Below are 17,774 nucleotides of genomic sequence, written 5' to 3' on the forward strand. Positions count from 1 at the left end.
GCCACAAAAGGAAACTACCCATTTCAATTCAACTTCCCATCTGACATGCCTATCCACGTCTTCATTTACTGCCATGAAAAGGCCAAACTCAGTTTGGAGGAGCAACACCTCATATTCTATCTGGGCAGCCTCCAACCTGATGGCACAAACATCAAACGTCTGGTAACTTCTCCCCTTTCCTCCTCCCCCCCCCCCCCCCATTCCCATTCTGATTACCTTTTAACCCATTATCTTCTCCTCACCTGCCCATCACCTCCCTCTGGTTTCCCTCCTCCTTCCCTTTCTTCCTTGATCTATGTCCTCTCCAATTAGATTCATTCTTCTTTAGCCCTTTACCTCTTATACCTATCACCTCCCAGCTTCTTACTTCATCTCCCTCCCCCACCTTCTTATTCTGGCTTCTGAGTCCCCTGAATTTCCAGTCTTAATGAAGGTCTGAGCCTGAGAAATCAACCGTTTATTCCCCTCCATAGATGCTGCCTGATCTGATGAGTTCCTCCAGTATTCTGTGTGTGTTGCTCAGTAGCAGAGTTGCATCTGACCTGCACGTTGATGCTGATCTGTGAGATGCAACGGGTGAGCACAAAGTTTGGACATTAATGACCAGTGCATTCTTGTTAGCTGATGGTTCTTTAAGGAACTGCCAACTACATCCTGGCCCAATTAATCCAGCTGGCTTCAAATGCAGGCCTTCTAACACTGGCACAAGGAGACACAATAGTAAACCTCCAAAACTGAACAGGTGAACTATTTTAAGTAAATCCTAATTGTTAAAACAAAGGTAGCTTTACTGACCTGTTTTAACTTGTATACACAAGTACTTTCAGTCAGTGCTTGTAGTCCAAATAGGTCTATTGTCAATTTAAATCACCAAGTGGAGACCACCCCCCCCACCCCAATTCACAATCCTAGGACTTAAATTTTGCAGAATTTCTTGTTCTGTATGAACTTATCATTCCACACACAAGAGTAAAGAACTACAAGCAATTATCCCTGTCCTGTCCTCTATTGCCGATGTAGTGGCCAGAGCTCTGAATGCAAGTAGAAGAGGCTAAAGACAGTGCTTAAAAGTTCACAGGCAAGTACTGTACATGGATGAACAGGAGACAGCATTGACTCAACACAAAACCTGTGACAAAGAGGAAGTATTGTTTCTATGCCAGAAGAGAACAAACTCAGAGTACAATCTAGAGGTAAAATAAATCACTGCTAATATTGAACTACAGCAAAGACTTTGGATACACGACTCTTACCCTCAGTACTTTCAACAGCTTCTTAGGTGAGCTATCGTGTCTCTTCAGGAACTCGTATAAATATACATGAGCATTTGGATTTGGAGGGAATCTGCTGTCATAAGCATAATCATTCAGCACTTTTAGGGCTTCCTCAAATCCATCATAGAAGTCAAGCAGCTGAAATAAAAAGCAACATGTTATTGAGTGTTTATGAATAATGCACTTTCTGTAGATATTCAATTCCAAGTAAAGATACATCAGCCAAATGTCAGCTCATGAACATTTCATAATTGTTCTTGACAAGGTAACATTCACCTAACCAGTTGAGTAATCTGGTTCTGTTTGTGATGTAAAAGTGTTGCATATTTGGAAGGGAGACAGCCTACACTGAATATTCGACATCTCATAAAAGAACAATCAAGGTTGAGAATCTGTCAAAGAGATGGAGGGCAGAGACTCACCAGAGAGAATGTTCAAACGAACATCTCAAAATCAGGGATACATTTTCTCATGATTGTCAAACAAAATTAAATTACTCTTGGTTAGTGCAAACATTTGGCTGGCTACCCAAAATGGTATTGCAGTAGATTGAACTAGTTGGTTAAAAGTGATCTGCTTTCTGAACTTGACACCCAAAGGGCTGATCAACCCAAAGGTACATGGTCCATCAGATCAAAATAAAGCTGGCCAAACCCCTGTCAAAGTTGAATTTATTGTCGTATGCACAAGCACGCATGGGTGCAATGAGAAAAATTACTTTCAGCAGCATCACAGGCTCATCATCAGATACACAACGATCACAAGAATAAGCATAAGTTATGCACATTTTTTTTACAAGAAACAATCAGAATAAATGAACATATAGTCCATTGTACTGAGAAGTAGACATCATGTTACTATACTGAGATAGTGATTAAGGTTGTGCAGATTGAACCAAATAATTTAATGGAAATGGTTAATTAGAGGTCAGTCAATATTGCTTGTTCTTTGGCTCAACCCTACACTAAAATAAAACAAAAATGTCTTCCCCATTTTCTATTTTGCTAGGTTGACATAGAAGAAAGATGGACAAATTTATTGATAATGAAAATCTAAAACAACTGTAGATGCTGGAAATCCAAATTAAAACCAAAATGCTGGGAAGACTCAGCAATCACAGAGCTTCTTTAAAAAAGGAAACACAGTTAATGTTACAGGTCCAAGACCCTTCATCAACTCAAGACAGAATTCAGAAAGTTAGATAGGAAGCTGAGAAGCAGGACCTCCAGGGTAGTAATCTCAGAATTGCTGCCTGTGCCATGTGCTAGCGAGCGCAAGAATAGCACAATCAGGCATATTAATGTGTGGCTGAGAGACTGGTGTAGGGAGCAGGGTTTCAGATTCCTGAATCACTGGGGCCTCTTCTGGGGGAGATACAACCTGTACAAAGAGGACAGGTTACACCTGAACCCAAAGGGGTCCAATAACCTAGCGGGCACATTTAATAGAGCTGTTAGGGAGGGTTTAAACTAATTTGGCAGGGGAATGGGAACCAGAGTGATAGGATTGAGGAAGGGGAAAACAGAAATAAATCAAAGATAGCATGCAACAGAGATTATAGAAAGAACAGGAAGGAGATGAGGCTTAAACAAAGCCAGTGGCATGAGTTACAGGGCAATAGAGGTGTGGTGCAGTTAAAACAGAAAGCAACAAATACTGGACTGAGAGTGTTGTATTTGAATGCACGCAGCATAAAGAATAAAATGGACGATCTTGAAATTCAGCTACAGATTGGCAAATATGACGTTGTGGCCATCTCTGAAACTTAACTAAAGGATGGCTGCCATTGGGAGCTGAAGGTCCAAAGATATACGGTAGATATCAGAAAGATAAGTTAGTAGGCAAACGGGGTGGTGTGGCTCTGTGTACAAGAAATAATATTAAATCATTAGAAAGAGATGATATGGGATTGAAGGTGTAGAGTCTCTATGGGTTGTGTTAAGAAATGGCAAGGGTAAAAGGACCCTAATGGCAGTTGTCTACAGGCCTCCAAACAGAAACCGGGATGTGGATTACAAATTACTGCAGGAGATAGAAAAGGCATGTCAGAAAGGCAATGTCATGATAATCGTTGGGGATTTTAACATGAAAGTGGATTTGGAAAACCAGGCCAGTACTGGACCTGAAGAGAGAGAATTTGTAGAATGTCTAAGGGATGGGTTTTTGGAACAGCTTGTGGTCGAGCCCACTAGGGGATTCGCTGTGCTGGATTGGGTGTTGTGCAGTGATCTGGAGGTGATAAGAGAGCTTAAGCTTAAGGAATCCTTAGGGAATAGTAATCCAATATGATCGAGTTCACATTGAAATTTGAGGGGGAAAAAATCCAATGTGTCAGTATTTCATATTTCAGTGGAATAAACGAAATTACAATGGCATGAGAGGCTGTGTACATACATCTATTAATGCTTCTGGACACATCTTCAGTGATGTTCCTGGAATCATCGGGTGTTTCGGGTCTTTCAACATCATACAACCTCCTCCAGGTGACCCAGCTGGGGCTGATCAGACCCCAGCTTGTGTCCAGGTGGCTAGCTACAGTGGAATAAAGGAAATTACAATGGCATGAGAGGGAACTGGCCGAAGTTGGCTGGAAAGGCACATTTGCAAGGACAGCAGAGCAGCAATGGCTGGAATTTCTGCAAAAAACTGAGGGAAGTGCATAACAGATATATTCCATATATGAAGAAATTTTCAAAGGGAAGAAGGACACTACCATGAAAGTCAGAGCCAAAGTAAAAGCAAAAGAGAGGGCATATATGGAAGCCAGAGCTAGTGGGAAGATAGAGGATTAGGAAGCTTTTAAAAACTTGCAGGAGGAAACTCAGAAGGTCATTAGGAAGGAAAACATGAATTATGAAAGGAAGCTGGCAACTAATATCAAAGAAGATACTAAAAGCTTTTTTAAGTATATAAAGGGTAAAAGAGAGTTGAGGGTAGATATACGACCAATAGAAAATGACGCTGGAGATATTGCAATGAGGGACACAGAGATGGCAGAGGAACTGAATGAGTATTTTTCATTTTCTTTACAGTGGAAGACATTTGCAGCATACTGGACATTCAAGAGTGTCAGGGAAGTGAAGTAACTATATACTACTAAAAATCTCATGCTCTGTTTGTCTGTTTGTGACCTCCAAGTAGCACAAACAGTGCATTACAGCGGCACTATTTTTGGCTAAATTGACTTAAAATGCGCTAACTTACAGAATGCAGGCAGAGTTCAGGGTTATATATTCATATAAAATTGCTCACTCGCCAAAATCAACAGCCCCACTTTCACCCGAGAGCCGATGTCAGCCATGATGGAAACCGCGACGCGACACCATGACGCATGCACGCGGCCAGCCTCAGAAGCGACTCACGATGCTCACAGCAGTGACACCAACCGGAGCAAAAGGGCAAAGCAGTTCTATTTCGAGCGGTCACATTTTGCTAATCACCATCAGCATGTGCAGGATTGGGACAGATCAAACTGAGATCCATCAATAAGAGATAATTAAGTCTTATTGTAATGACGTACATCGAGACACCCATCAAACCCTTTGCTGCAGTCAAAGGACAGCGGTGACTATATCACGTCCATTAGGAGAGTGCCAACCACATCATCAAGAATAATCAGCGTCCTGGAGGCTTTGGAGTTACTGCTTCGTGTCTTCTTTCCAGCATTAGCGTAAGAAAAATACGGTCAGCCTAATTATGCCGCGTGGAAAGAGAAGGGGGACGTTATGTCAAACGATGACACCAAACATCGTCAGGAGGCAGCAAGGAGAGGGAGAGGACAAGAACCCAGGGCCGCACAACTCCAGGATCAAAGAATCAGGACAAAAAAGATGAGAGAAGAAGAGAGAGCAGGAGAGGCATGCACGTCTCCAAAATGACAACAGGCACAGGAGGAGGAGAGACGAAGAGACAAAGGAGCTGAGAAATGCACGTCTCCAGGATCAGAGACAAAGAACAAACGGCAGAAGAGATGAAGAGACAGGGGATGAAAGGGCTGCATTTCTCCAGAATGACAAAAACAGGCACAGGAGGAGGGGAGAGGAAGAGACACAGAGAAATGCACATCTCCAAGATCAGAGACAAAGAATAAACAGTAGAAGAGATGAAGAGACAGGGGATGAAAGGACTGCACGTCTCCAGAATGACAACGAGAGGCACAAGGGTGGCAGATCAACCAGAAATGATGCCATCAAAAGTGTCCTTCGTTAAATGAGGAGGAGCTATATTTGCCTTGCCACGCGTCGTTCATCTTTAATAAACTGAGGTTTTCCTCTTCAATTTCCAAAGCAAAGCGATACCAATAGCATTAAGAAAAATTTAATGGTCATTCTGGTCACATCAGACTGCACTACCCTTCTCTCAAAGGGTGCCCCGACTGGTCACCCCGTTGTCTAGATACAGTGAAAATTACGACTGAGAAGGTGCTCAGGAAAGCTTAATGGTCTGAGAGTGGATAAATCTCCTGCAGCTGATGGAATGCACCCTTCAGTTCTGAAAGAAGTAGCTGGAGAGATTGCAGAGGGATTAACAATGATCTTTCAAGAATCGATAGATTCTGGCATTGTACTGGATGACTGAAAATTGCAAATGTTACTCTGCTATTTAAGAAGGGTGGGGGGCAGCAGAAAGGAAATCATAGACCTGTTAGCCTGACATCGGTGGTTGGGAAGTTGTTGCAATCGATTGTTAGGGATGAGGTTACGGAGTACCTGGAGGCACATGACAAGATAGGCCAAAGCCAGCATGGTTTCCTGAAAGAAAAATCCTGTCTGACTAACCTACTGCAATTTTTGAGGAAATTACAAGCAACGTAGACAAAGGAGATATAGTAGACGTGGTGTATTTGGATTTTCAGAAGGCCTTTGACTACGTGCCGCACATGAGGCTGCTTAGCAAGATAAGAGCCCATGGAATTACAGGGAAGTTACTAGCATGGGCGGAGCATTGGCTGGTCAGCAGAAAACAGAGAGTGGGAATAAAGGGATCCTATTCTGGCTGGCTGGCAGTTACCAGGGGAGTTCCACAGGGGTCAGTGTTGGGACTGCTGCTTTTCACGATGTATGTCAAAGATTTGGACCACGGTATTAATGGATTTGTGGCTAAATTTGCTGAAGATACAAAGATAGGTGGAGGAGCAGATAGTGTTGAGGAAACAGAGAGCTTGAAATAGTTTAGGGGAATGGGAAAAGAAGTGGCAAATGAAATACAATGTTGGAAAGTGTATGGTCATGCACTTTGGTGGAAGAAATAAACAGGCAGTCTATTAGTTAGATGGGAAGAGAATTCAAAATGCAGAGATGCAAAGGGACTTGGCAATCCTTGTGCAAGATACCCTAAAGGTTAACCTCAGGGTGAGTGGGTTGTGAAGGCGGCGAATGCAATGTTGGCATTCATTCCTAGAGGTATAGAATATAAGAGCAAGGATGTGATGTTGAGGCTCTATAAGGCACTTGTGAAACCATACTTACAGAGTATTGTGTGCAGTTTTGGGCTCCTTATTTCAGAAAGGATATACTGACATTGGAGTGGGTTCAGAGAAGGTTCGCAAGAGTGATTCCAAGAATGAAAGGGTTACCGCAAGAGTGATTCCAAGAATGAAAGGAACATCTGGCAGCTCTTGAGCTGTATTCCCTGGAGTTCAGGAGAATGAGGGGGATCTCATAGAAACATTCCGAATGTTAAAAGGTTCCAAACAGATTAGATATGGCAAAGTTATTTCCCATGGTATGGGAGTCTTGGACAAGATGGCACGACTTTGGGATTGAAGGACGTCCATTTAGAACAGAGACTTGGAGAAATTACTTTAGTCAGAGGGTGGTAAACTGTGGAACTTGTTGCCACAAGCAGCTGGGGAGACCAAGTCATTGGGTGTAATTAAGGCAGAGATAGATAGGTTATTGATTAGCCAGGGCATTCAAGGGTATGGGGTGAAGGCAGGGGACTGGGGATGACTGGAAGAATTGGATCAGCCCACAATTGAATGGTGGAGCAGACTCGATGGGCTGAATGGCCTACTTCTACTCCTATATCTTATGGTTTATGGAAAAAATATGGAAAAAAAAATCACTTGGCTTTCCAAGGTGTCACACTTGACTGTTTTGGTATATCAGGAGCGCCATCTAGTGGTCACACACCAAAGTTTGCATTCAAAGTTCTCTCCTTCAAATTAACTAAATTTAATTGATAAAAAAATACACATTTCCTGTCCTTTCCTTGTACCTACATTCACTTTATTTCAAGTCGTATCAGTAAAACAGATTCTTTCAAGCACCAGTAAGTCTACTAGTATATGACTGAAGCCAAAAACATACAAACGTTTGTACTTCCATTTATTTAACACATTTTCTGACCCTAGGATGGCTCAAAAGATTTCACGCTCTGTGACATTCTTTCTGTGACCCAGAGAAATGTGATAGCCAATTTGTACACAGCAATACCTAAAACATTCAAAACGTTTGGTGTCTAACAGAACCAAGTGACTAAAAACAAACTGTCTGCTAGAGGAACTCAGTGGGTCGAGCAGCACCAGTTGGAGAGGGGAGGAGTGGGAACAATTTTTGATGTTTTAGATCAAAGTTAATCAGATTACTTGTGACAACAGATTCCACCATCTACTATCTCACGTGTCTGCAAATTTACTCATTTCAAAATTTGTATTTAACCTTTAGAAAGCGATACCGAGAAAATAGTAAAATCCTTGCAATCCTGTTAAGATTTTGTGAAGTTCTAGCTTAAACACCTAAACATGCTAAAACTTACATTGATGTAGCCGAGTATAAAGGGATCCCACACACCAGGGCTTTGGACAGCATCATGCAGGCCGATTGAAGCTTGTCGGAAATACTTGTGCATTTCTTGTGCTGTACTTGAATCGACTGCATCATTAGCTAGGTTTAGAGTAGACATTATTATTTCTTTGGCTGGGGAGGAGGGAGTAAACAACTAGGATTTATATAGCACTTTAAACACAAACATTACTTTCCAGATAAAACACACTGGGCCTTTGGATGAGGTGCACATGTCTGAGGAAAGGAGAAGCATTTAGGGATAGATACCTATGCAACTCTGAGGACGGTGTGAGGATGGGAGGAGAAGACATTAGTACAAATCTTAGAAGTCAAGTGTGAATGAGCTGTACAACAAGACAGGAGAAGAGCATGGTCAATGCATCAGAGTTGAGGAGTGGACAAGCAAGATGTTGAGTTGTCATTAAATATTATGTGTAACACTGATCAGGATTGGAACACTACACTGACAAGTATGGGGTTATTGCAGTTCCAGTGAATAACATAAACACATCAGAAGAAAGAAAAGACATTTTGCTTTAGGGGTGTTCAAATTTAAAATTCTCAAATGGGGCAGGCAACATTTTCTCATTTAAGTAATCACAAGAGCCAGTAAGTCTCATGGGACTCCAGAATTTAACTCAGTTTTGCATTATTTGCTAATTGACATGCAAGAACTGTTGACTGCAGCAAGCAACAGCCTCTGCAGTATTGCCCTAGAACCAGGGAAACAGTAACCGTCCCACCTCTGGCTCAGGTATGGGTGGAGTTCTCTTTATTATACTGGCTGCTTTACCAAGGTAGGGAGAAGTATAGACAGAATCTGGGCATGGGGAGGGCTGCATTTTCCATAACACGTTTAGCAATGTCCACCACTCGGCAGTTTCTTGCAGTCATAGGCAGGGCTGTTGCCATAGCAAGCCAGTGCATTGATCAGAATTGGTGAGGCTCCAAGGTGGACATGTAAAGTTTCCTTAGCCTTCTGAGGAAGTAGAAGCATTGATGAGCTTTCTTGGCCACGGTATCAACGTGGTTGGACCAGGCCAGACTATTGGCGATGTTGACTCCTATGATCATGAAGTTCTCAACCCTCTCAAGTTCAGCACTGTTGATGTAAACAGGAACAAGTGCACTAGCCCATTCCTGACATCAAAGATGAACTTCCTGCTTTGCTGACATTGAGGGAAAGGTTGTTGTCATGACACCATGTCACTAGATCCCTTTCTTCCTCCTGCACTCTGACTCATTATTTGAGATATGGCCAACTACGGTGGTATTATCTGCAAACTTCATTGCCAGCCAGCACTCAACCTGGATTGCTACAGTACCTAAGGCAGGCAGAATGTTACTTAAGGCCTGCTATTCCGTAGGACTAGAGCACAAAACTGCACACTTAATTCTCCCAAACACGAACGTTTGTAAAAATTTAATTGCTGCATTTGTTGCCAATGCAAACTCCAACTACAGGATGACTTGTTACTCCATCATATCCATACAGAACAAAGCACGGCTCACAGTCATCACTCACCCCTTTCATCAACAGCACGATTCTTTTTAGCCCACGTGTAGTAATCAAGCAATGCCCTGTAACCTTGGATGAGTTTAAGTACTTCTTGCTGAGTTGCTGATTTTTCTCCATATCGCCATGTTTCAGCGACAGACAATTCCCTGTAGGCTTCATCTGTCTTTCCGTTACACAGTAGGTGAATTGCATGCTCCAAGCAGGCCTTAGGATAGAATGTAAAGCAGCATTTACAGATGGTACCATGCAGCAGGACAGGCTTGTCACCCAAATATACGCCAATGCACTGGATGTCTCAATGCAGTCTATCACGACCAAACCAGGGTCATTTAATGCCCAAGTACTGATTTATTTAATGCTCACATTAAATAAATACAACTGAAATAAGCCTCAGAGTATATTGAGCCCATGAGTCTAATTCCCAAAAAAAAGGCATTAAGGAAGACTTCTACCATGAACTGTAAAAATACTAAACAAAAGCATTGTATGAAGCAAAACCAATTTGTGACACATACCATATAGGAAATTGTGTGCCAGGGATCTAATGATTTCATATTATAACAGCAGTATTTGTGCAACCAAGAAATATGTTACATTAATCTGAATTTTCTTGTTACCTTTAAGTAATATTTCACTCCAATGATTTTCATTTTCCTAGTGAAGGATTCAATGTCGTCCACAGAGCTGCTTGGATGATGCTGAAGGATTATGGCTCCCATCCTCCAAATTGCCTAAAATATCATCAGGGAGCACGTTAATTAAATACAAGCCTACAGATAAAATTCTCACTTTATGCAGAAGTCTTAATTTCAAAAACCAAAATCTTTAAAAACAGAAATTTCAAAAGATTGTCAGGGTAAGGCAGGACAGTACTACAGCCCCTCCAGCCGATCTAGTCCATACTAGCCTTGTCTTGCGCCTAGTCCCGTCTATCTGTACCCAGACTGTAGCTCTCCATATTTCTCTCTTCTCCATGTATCTATCCAAACTTCTCTTAAAAGTTACAAGTGAATGTTATCAATTCCACCGGCAGTTTGCTCCAGGCTGACACTATCCTCTGAGTGAAATTCTCCTCAGATTCCCCACAACTATTTCACCAGATTGCAATTTCAAATTGCTGCTTGATTTATTCTTATACAAACACAGACCAGGTACAAAGCTGGCTTACATTTTAAACTGCATAAACAATACTTTGTATCAACCATAAATTAGTATGAATGGTCAATCATCATTTCCTATGAATAGAACAAAAACTTCAAAAAGATTCCCCATTAGTATGACAAGATGAACACATTACAGAAGAGATGCAAGCCAGAAAACTAATATAGAGTGCCAGATTAACAGCTTTCTTTGAGATCAGTATGGTTACCATACCATACCCTAATGTGATTTTCCCACAGAAATGCTCGTCACAATTGTCATCAAGAGGCACGAACCGCAAATCATATGCAAAAATAATCTTAGTCGCCCCGGCACCACTACACCACACTATATACCCCATCCTATAATCAAAGTCAAATCAAGCCATATTTGCAGCAAATATTGACAGAATGGTGGTGTGCCACTCTACTGACAATCCAGCAATGCCTGAATGTCTAATCTTATCCGAGAACATCAACTTACTATTTTTTTAATAATGTGAAATTAACTTACAGGGCCAAGAGATTGTTGGATTGCGGCAAAAATCCTATTAACTTGCCAGTGATAATTTCAGAAAGAAAATGACTGCTCTAACTTATCTGCTTTACATGTGACTTTAGACCATCAGTAATGACTTAAAGTGCCTGATAAGCTGTTTAATTACTGGAGGCAGATAACAACACTTTGAAATGACTGCAGCTAATTAGGTTGTGCACGTTCCACAATGTTCCTGGTGCTCTTTACCTTACAAGCTGATCGTTGATTTCTAGGAGAGGTGTCCTCTAACATCTGGAAGTAGTTGGTCATCAGTTCGGCCGCCGTCTGCCAGTCATGATGCAATACAGCTTTGTGAATCCGTCTCAGACAGATTTTGGCTGTTCTTTGGAAGCCACTTTGTTTTCCATCTTTGAGATCTATATGTTGGAAATTTAGTCTTAAGAACTGTAGCATCCTTGTGAAAGGTTAACACAGAGCTTAGAACAGCAGAGCCATATTATTTTATTGCTGGAACCAACAATACTCTTCTAGCTAATATCAACTATATTTTATAAAGTAGCTTTTTACAAAAAGCCATTATTTATTGCATAATTAATTATTTTTAGGTCTCCAGATATTTTTGACATGTACTATCTTTAGTATAGTTTGCATTCTGAATTGAACAGGTAAAACACCACTGCACAGAGATCATACATTAACCCTTTTGCTGTGTTAGCCTCTCATCTTTTACACAGAATACAGTCCAACTTTGACTACAAAAAGCAATCAAATCTGTTAAGAGTCAGAACTGTGGCATTCACTTGCTTAGAATATTTTCAATCATATCGTATTGAATATGGAAAACAGAAAGCATCTTTTGTTACAGCTCCTCCCCAGGCTAGTGACAGCTGACTTGTGTGTAACCCATACATTACAAATATGTCTGGGGACCTGCGGGATGGATTTGCTGACCTCTGCATTTTCTGCCTTACAGGAATACCGTCCTGCTGAGAAATCAGAATGGCTGAGTTAAACATCTTGGTTGCTAAACCTTAGGTTGGCCTCTGCACTTAAACAAATTTTCAGGAGTTGCATATGCAACTTACGAACTATTTGGAAACCTGCTGTAACCTGCAGACAAAAAGCCTGTTTGGTGATCTTCAACAAAGTGTTGGAAATTTTCCATGTTTTTAATGTTATACCACCTACTTGCTTTATTGGTTAGCAAAGCAGTTTGTGATTTTTACCTAGTTGATCAGCTAAATTGTAACTAATATAGGTTGTCCTCAAATGTATGATTTCCTCACTATAGGAAGGATGTGGAAGCATTGGAAAGGGTACAGAGGGAGATTTACCAGGATGCTGCCTGGTTTAGAGAGTATGCATTATGATCAGAGATTAAGGGAGCTAGGGCTTTACTCTTTGGAGAGAAGGAGGATGAGAGGAGACATGATAGAGGTGTACAAGATAATAAGAGGAATAGATAGAGTGGATAGCCAGCGCCTCTTCCCCAGGGCACCACTGCTCGATACAAGAAGACATGGCTTTAAGATAAGGGGTGGGAAGTTCAAGGGGGATATTAGAGGAAGGTTTTTCACTCAGAGAGTGGTTGGTGCGTGGAATGCACTGCCTGAGTCAGTGTCGGAGGCAGATACACTATTTTAAGAGACTACTAGACAGGTATATGGAGGAATTTAAGGTGGGGGCTTATATGGGAGGCAGGGTTTGAGGGTCGGCACAACATTGTGGGCCAAAGGGCCTGTACTGTGCTGTACTATTCTATGTTCTATTAACTTCGTAGCTACAAGCAGAACTCCTCTCAATTGGCTTTTGAAATCAAAAGATTTTTATATAAATAAAAACTATCACCTACATGTCCAATAAAAGTGTTACAATGGACACCATTGGATCTCACACACACTGCTTCATACTACTCACACCTCAGTGGACGCTCTGGTCCAAATACAAAACCTGCACGCTCCAATTTTTGGAGCAACTCACACGACATGCTGGAGGAATTCAACAGGCCAGGCAGCATCTATGGAAAAGAATGCGATCGATGTTCAGGCCAAGACCGGATAAAGACTGTCTTTTCCACGGATGCTGCCTGGCCAGCTGAGCTCCTCAGCATTTTGTGCGTGTTGCTTAGATTTCCAGCATCTGCAGATCTTCTCATGTTTCCAATATTTGGAGCTGCACTCATTCAAACAAGCAAACAAAATTCCATCAGACTCCTGACTCAAGCCTTGCACATGGTAAGCAACTTTAAGAAATCAGCGAGAGGCTTTGTCACTGAAAAATCATAGCGGATTCAGGTCTATCTTGTGAACCACAGACACCATTTCCCTGATCAAAAGCAGCCTACATGTCTAGCAATGTTTGCATTATTTATACTTCAAGATGTCTATCATGGAAAAACCGGTTTATCACATTCAGCAAAATTATTTTGAACAATTTTTCCATATCCCTTTAATCACAGGTACTGTTGTCTACTGATGCTCCTACACGTAGCCCCTTCTAATTAAGTGGACATGTAATAAAATTATTAAGAGACAATATATAAATAGCTTACTGAGATGGACATACTTTGAAATTGAAGTACACTTGTAGGCAGGTGCAAATGGATTTCCGGAAGGGAACTGCTGGTCCAAGTTTGTTCCATATTAAGGGAATGATCATTTTCTGCCATTAACTGTTCTATCTCATCATTCATCTTCAACTTATCAATGTGAAGTTAAAATAACCTGGAAATTAGACACTGTATTTAAGGAGGCAGGAACTCAATGTCATAATATAAAGACAATAATATTCAGCATAAAGCAGGATCAAAAATTTTCCTGAATTCACATTAAAATGACCCAATGGAATATTTACTGTAACATAAACAAATGTTCATATTGATTAGTCTATAGATTGAAATCAGTTTTGGAAGGAAGAAAACAATATGCAGAAATGTACATGACTATTTAGGTTAGTATGCATCACTGAAACCACAACACCCTCACACCTCTCCCAAATATGATGTGCAATCCAAAAGTGCCCCTTACGCTGGCATTCTGGCTTGTGTGCAGAGGATTCGCCACACCCAATGAATAGCAAGGCCATGCTACTAAACACAAATCAAAAGCCTAGCTGTTCTAGCAGTATTACTTGGGCTCCTGTTGCATGTTAGGTACCATCAGATACCTCGCAGGGTATCCCTGGGAGGGCAGGAAGCCACACTTATCCGAACTCTTCAATTCATTGAGTGTCCACCCGCAAGTCCAAGTTAGGGGCTGATAACGAATGCTGGAATTGTTTAGAGAATGGTGGTACAACTGGCAAAGAACTAATAATTCTAGGTTCACAGCTTACGCAATAAAACAGCAATAAAATATTTGCATGGTTATTTAGAATGAAAATTAAATGAGAAGAGCAAAAACTGCACTCTTAACCCTTCAGTGTTGTTCCATTTCCTTCTGTGCGTCCAGTGGGCTGAAGGGAAAGCACCAATGTTTAATGGTGTTCCGCAGGGTTCGGTACTGGGACCACTTCTTTTCACACTATATGATGTCAATGATTTGGATGACAGAATTGATGGCTTTGTGGCCAAGTGTTGAGGAAGCAGGGATTTTGCAAAAGGGCTTAGACAAACTGGGCAAAGAAGTGGCAGATGGAATATAGTGTAGAGAAGTGTATGGTCATGCAATTTGGTAGAAGGAATAAAGGCATGTGGACTATTTTCTAAATAGGGAGAAAAATCGGAGGTGCAAAGGGACGGGAGGCCTTGTGCAGGATTCGCTAAAGATTAATTTGCAGGTTGAATCAGTGGTGAGGAAGGCAAATGCAATGTTAGCATTCTTTTCAAAAGTATTAGAATACAAGTGCAAGGATGTAATACCCAGGCTTTATAAGGCATTGGTCAGACTGCACTTGAAGTACTGAGAGCAGTTTTGTGCCTCTTACCTAAGACGAGATGTGCTAGCACTGGAGAGGGTCCAACGGTGGTGCACGAGAATTATTCTCAGAATGAAATGGTTAACATACGGTGGCTCAGTGTCTGCACTCGCTGGAGGATGGAAGAATGGGGTGTGGATTTCACTGAAACCCATCGACAATTGAAAGGCCTACATAAAAGGTGGTGCACGAGAATTATTCTCAGAATGAAATGGTTAACATACGGTGGTTCAGTGTCTGCACTCGCTGGAGGATGGAAGAATGGGGTGTGGATTTTACTGAAACCCATCGACAATTGAAAGGCCTACATAAAAGGGATGTGGAAAGAATGTTTCTTATAGTGGGCGAGTCCAGGATCAGAGGGCACAACCTCAAAATAGAGGGACGTCCATTAAGAACAGAGTTGAGGAGTAATTTCTTTAGCCAGAGGATGCGGAATCTGTGGAACCGATCGTCACAGGCAGCTATGGAGGCCACATCATTGAGTCCCTGTTACAGTTCACAAGAGGGGACAAGCAGAGCAATGCCTTCCACTTATTCTACCTCCCACAACACTAGAAAGCCTGCTGAAAATGTAAACTGGATCCCTGGGTACAAACTGAACCTACTAACTTCAAAGTAGGCTGAAAACATCAAATACCACAAAAACACTGAAGTAGTAATGTAGTCCATCAATAGACTTGATAGTTCTATTTTAACTTCATCAGTCCACAGGACTTGTTTCCAAAATGCATCAGGCTTGTTTCGATGTTCCTTTGAACCTTTTGAATGGAACTTTTTGGCTGCAATGAGCAAAGGTATGTTTGGAGAAAAAAGGGTGCAGAATTTCATGAAAAGAACCCCTCTCCAACTGTTAAGCATGGGGGTGGATCGATCATGCTTTGGGCTTGTGTTGCAGCCAGTGGCATGGGGAACATTTACTGGTAGAGGGAAGAATGAATTCAATTAAATACCAGCAAATTCTGGAAGCAAACATCACACTGTCTGTAAAAAAGCTGGAGAATAAAGAAGATGGTTTCTACAACAGGATAATGAACCTAAACACACCTCAAAATCCACAATGGACTACCTCAAGAGGCACAAGCTGAAGGTTTTGCCATGGCCTTCACAGTCCCTTGACCTAAACATCATCGAAAATCTGTGATAGACCTCAAAAGAGCAGTGTATGCAAGGCGGCCCAAGAATCTCACAGAACTAGAAGCCTTTTGCAAGGAAGAATGGGTGAAAATCCCCCAAACAAGAATTGAAAGACTCTTACACAAGGAAATCTGCAGATACTGGAATTTCATGCAACACACATAAAAGTTGCTGGTGAACACAGTAGGCCAGGCAGCATCTCTGGGAAGAGGTACAGTCGACGTTTAGGGCCGAGACCCTTCGTCAGGACTAACTTAAAGAAGAGCTAGTAAGAGATTTGAAAGTTGGAGAGGGAGTGGGGAGATCCGAAATGATAGGAAAAGACAGGAGGGGCAGGGATGGAGCCAAGAGCTGGACAGTTGATTGGCAAAAGGGATATGAGGTCTGGGATAGGGACGCCAAACACCTCCTCATGGCGGAGAGGGTCGCCTTCAGAGCTTGACGGCAGAAGCGACCAGAGGCAGAGTCAATAAAATGTTTAAAGACACTTAGCTGGCTGCAAAAAGCATTTTACAAGCTGTGATACTTGCCAAAGGGGGTGTTACTAAGTACTGACCATGCAGGGTGCCCGAACTTTTGCTTCGGGCCCTTTTCCTTTTTTGTTATTTTGAAACTGTAAAAGATGGAAAAAAAATGTTTTCTTGCTTAAAATATTAAAGAAATGTGTCATCTTTAACTTTAGGTCTTTTGGAAATCAGTTAATCTTTTACTCGCTTAGCTATTCACACTAACAGAAATTTTGACTGGGGTGCCCAAACTTTTGCATGCCATTGTACGTGAAGTTAAGACGCCGACGTTAACTAAACTTCCAGGCGCTGTTAATTTGTAAAGAACTTTCACAACCTCAGGTTTACCCAAGGCGTCACACAAACGCTGTATTAACAAATATCTTTCCATTTAACACTTTGCAGAGCGCTATTTGCAATAGATTCAGAATAAAAGCGAAATCTCAATTGTAGTTTCCAAGGGGTTAACCTAAGTAAATCCTCGAAGAACTTACCGTATGTTAAAGTAGCGCTAAATCTAAGAGGATGTTTCGTAATCTACCAATTCCTCGCCAGCTCGAGAGCAAACAGAGCCACCGAAAATGCTCTCTCTTCCTCTCCAGCCTGCAGAGTTCCGATGTACGGTCTGCAATTACTTCCGGGATCACGGTACGCACTCAATTGTTGCTCTAAACTTTAGCAAGCACTTGGAGCCCACATCCTTTTCTTTGCTCATTAAGCAAAGCTAATGGTAACTCGAGCATTCATTGAATATTTTACCGCCCCTCCCAGTTCGTTACGTCCAAAGAGTAAACTAATTATGGGATCAGGGTTTATTTACTGTTTTGCCTTTCCGTACTTTGGCTGCATAGTCGCCATCTCATGTCTAATACATGTATCGTAGTTCTTACAGGGATAAAAACACGTCTTGAGAAGTAGACCGTTTATTTCCCTACAGAGATATTGCCGAGTTCCCCAGCATTTATTTTTGTGTGTTGCTAAAGATTAGACGTATTTA

At 41.6% G+C, this 17,774-nt stretch overlaps 1 protein-coding gene across 3 annotated transcripts in view; it reads right to left on the minus strand.

Moving 5' to 3' along the window:
* taf1a (TATA box binding protein (TBP)-associated factor, RNA polymerase I, A) overlaps window positions 1-17,491 on the minus strand; it is a 31,885-nt gene extending 14,394 nt beyond the window's left edge. Inside the window, exons 1-8 of one of the 3 annotated variants that reach the window (XM_072265189.1) lie at window positions 17,272-17,487; window positions 16,828-16,884; window positions 13,785-13,942; window positions 11,466-11,635; window positions 10,199-10,312; window positions 9,588-9,786; window positions 8,034-8,161; window positions 1,254-1,412 (exon numbers count right to left, since the gene is read on the minus strand). In XM_072265189.1, coding sequence (XP_072121290.1) covers window positions 1,254-1,412; window positions 8,034-8,161; window positions 9,588-9,786; window positions 10,199-10,312; window positions 11,466-11,635; window positions 13,785-13,911 — 897 coding nt within the window. In that variant the 5' untranslated portion in view covers window positions 13,912-13,942; window positions 16,828-16,884; window positions 17,272-17,487. Of the gene's footprint in view, window positions 1-1,253; window positions 1,413-8,033; window positions 8,162-9,587; window positions 9,787-10,198; window positions 10,313-11,465; window positions 11,636-13,784; window positions 13,943-16,827; window positions 16,885-17,271 lie in introns of all 3 variants that reach the window. The other 2 variants (XM_072265188.1, XM_072265190.1) reach the window with 2 other exon arrangements.
* Between the last annotated feature and the right edge of the window lie 283 nt (window positions 17,492-17,774).

The sequence above is a fragment of the Mobula birostris genome, chromosome 8, assembly GCF_030028105.1.
Source record: "Mobula birostris isolate sMobBir1 chromosome 8, sMobBir1.hap1, whole genome shotgun sequence".
Classification (NCBI taxonomy): domain Eukaryota; kingdom Metazoa; phylum Chordata; class Chondrichthyes; order Myliobatiformes; family Myliobatidae; genus Mobula; species Mobula birostris.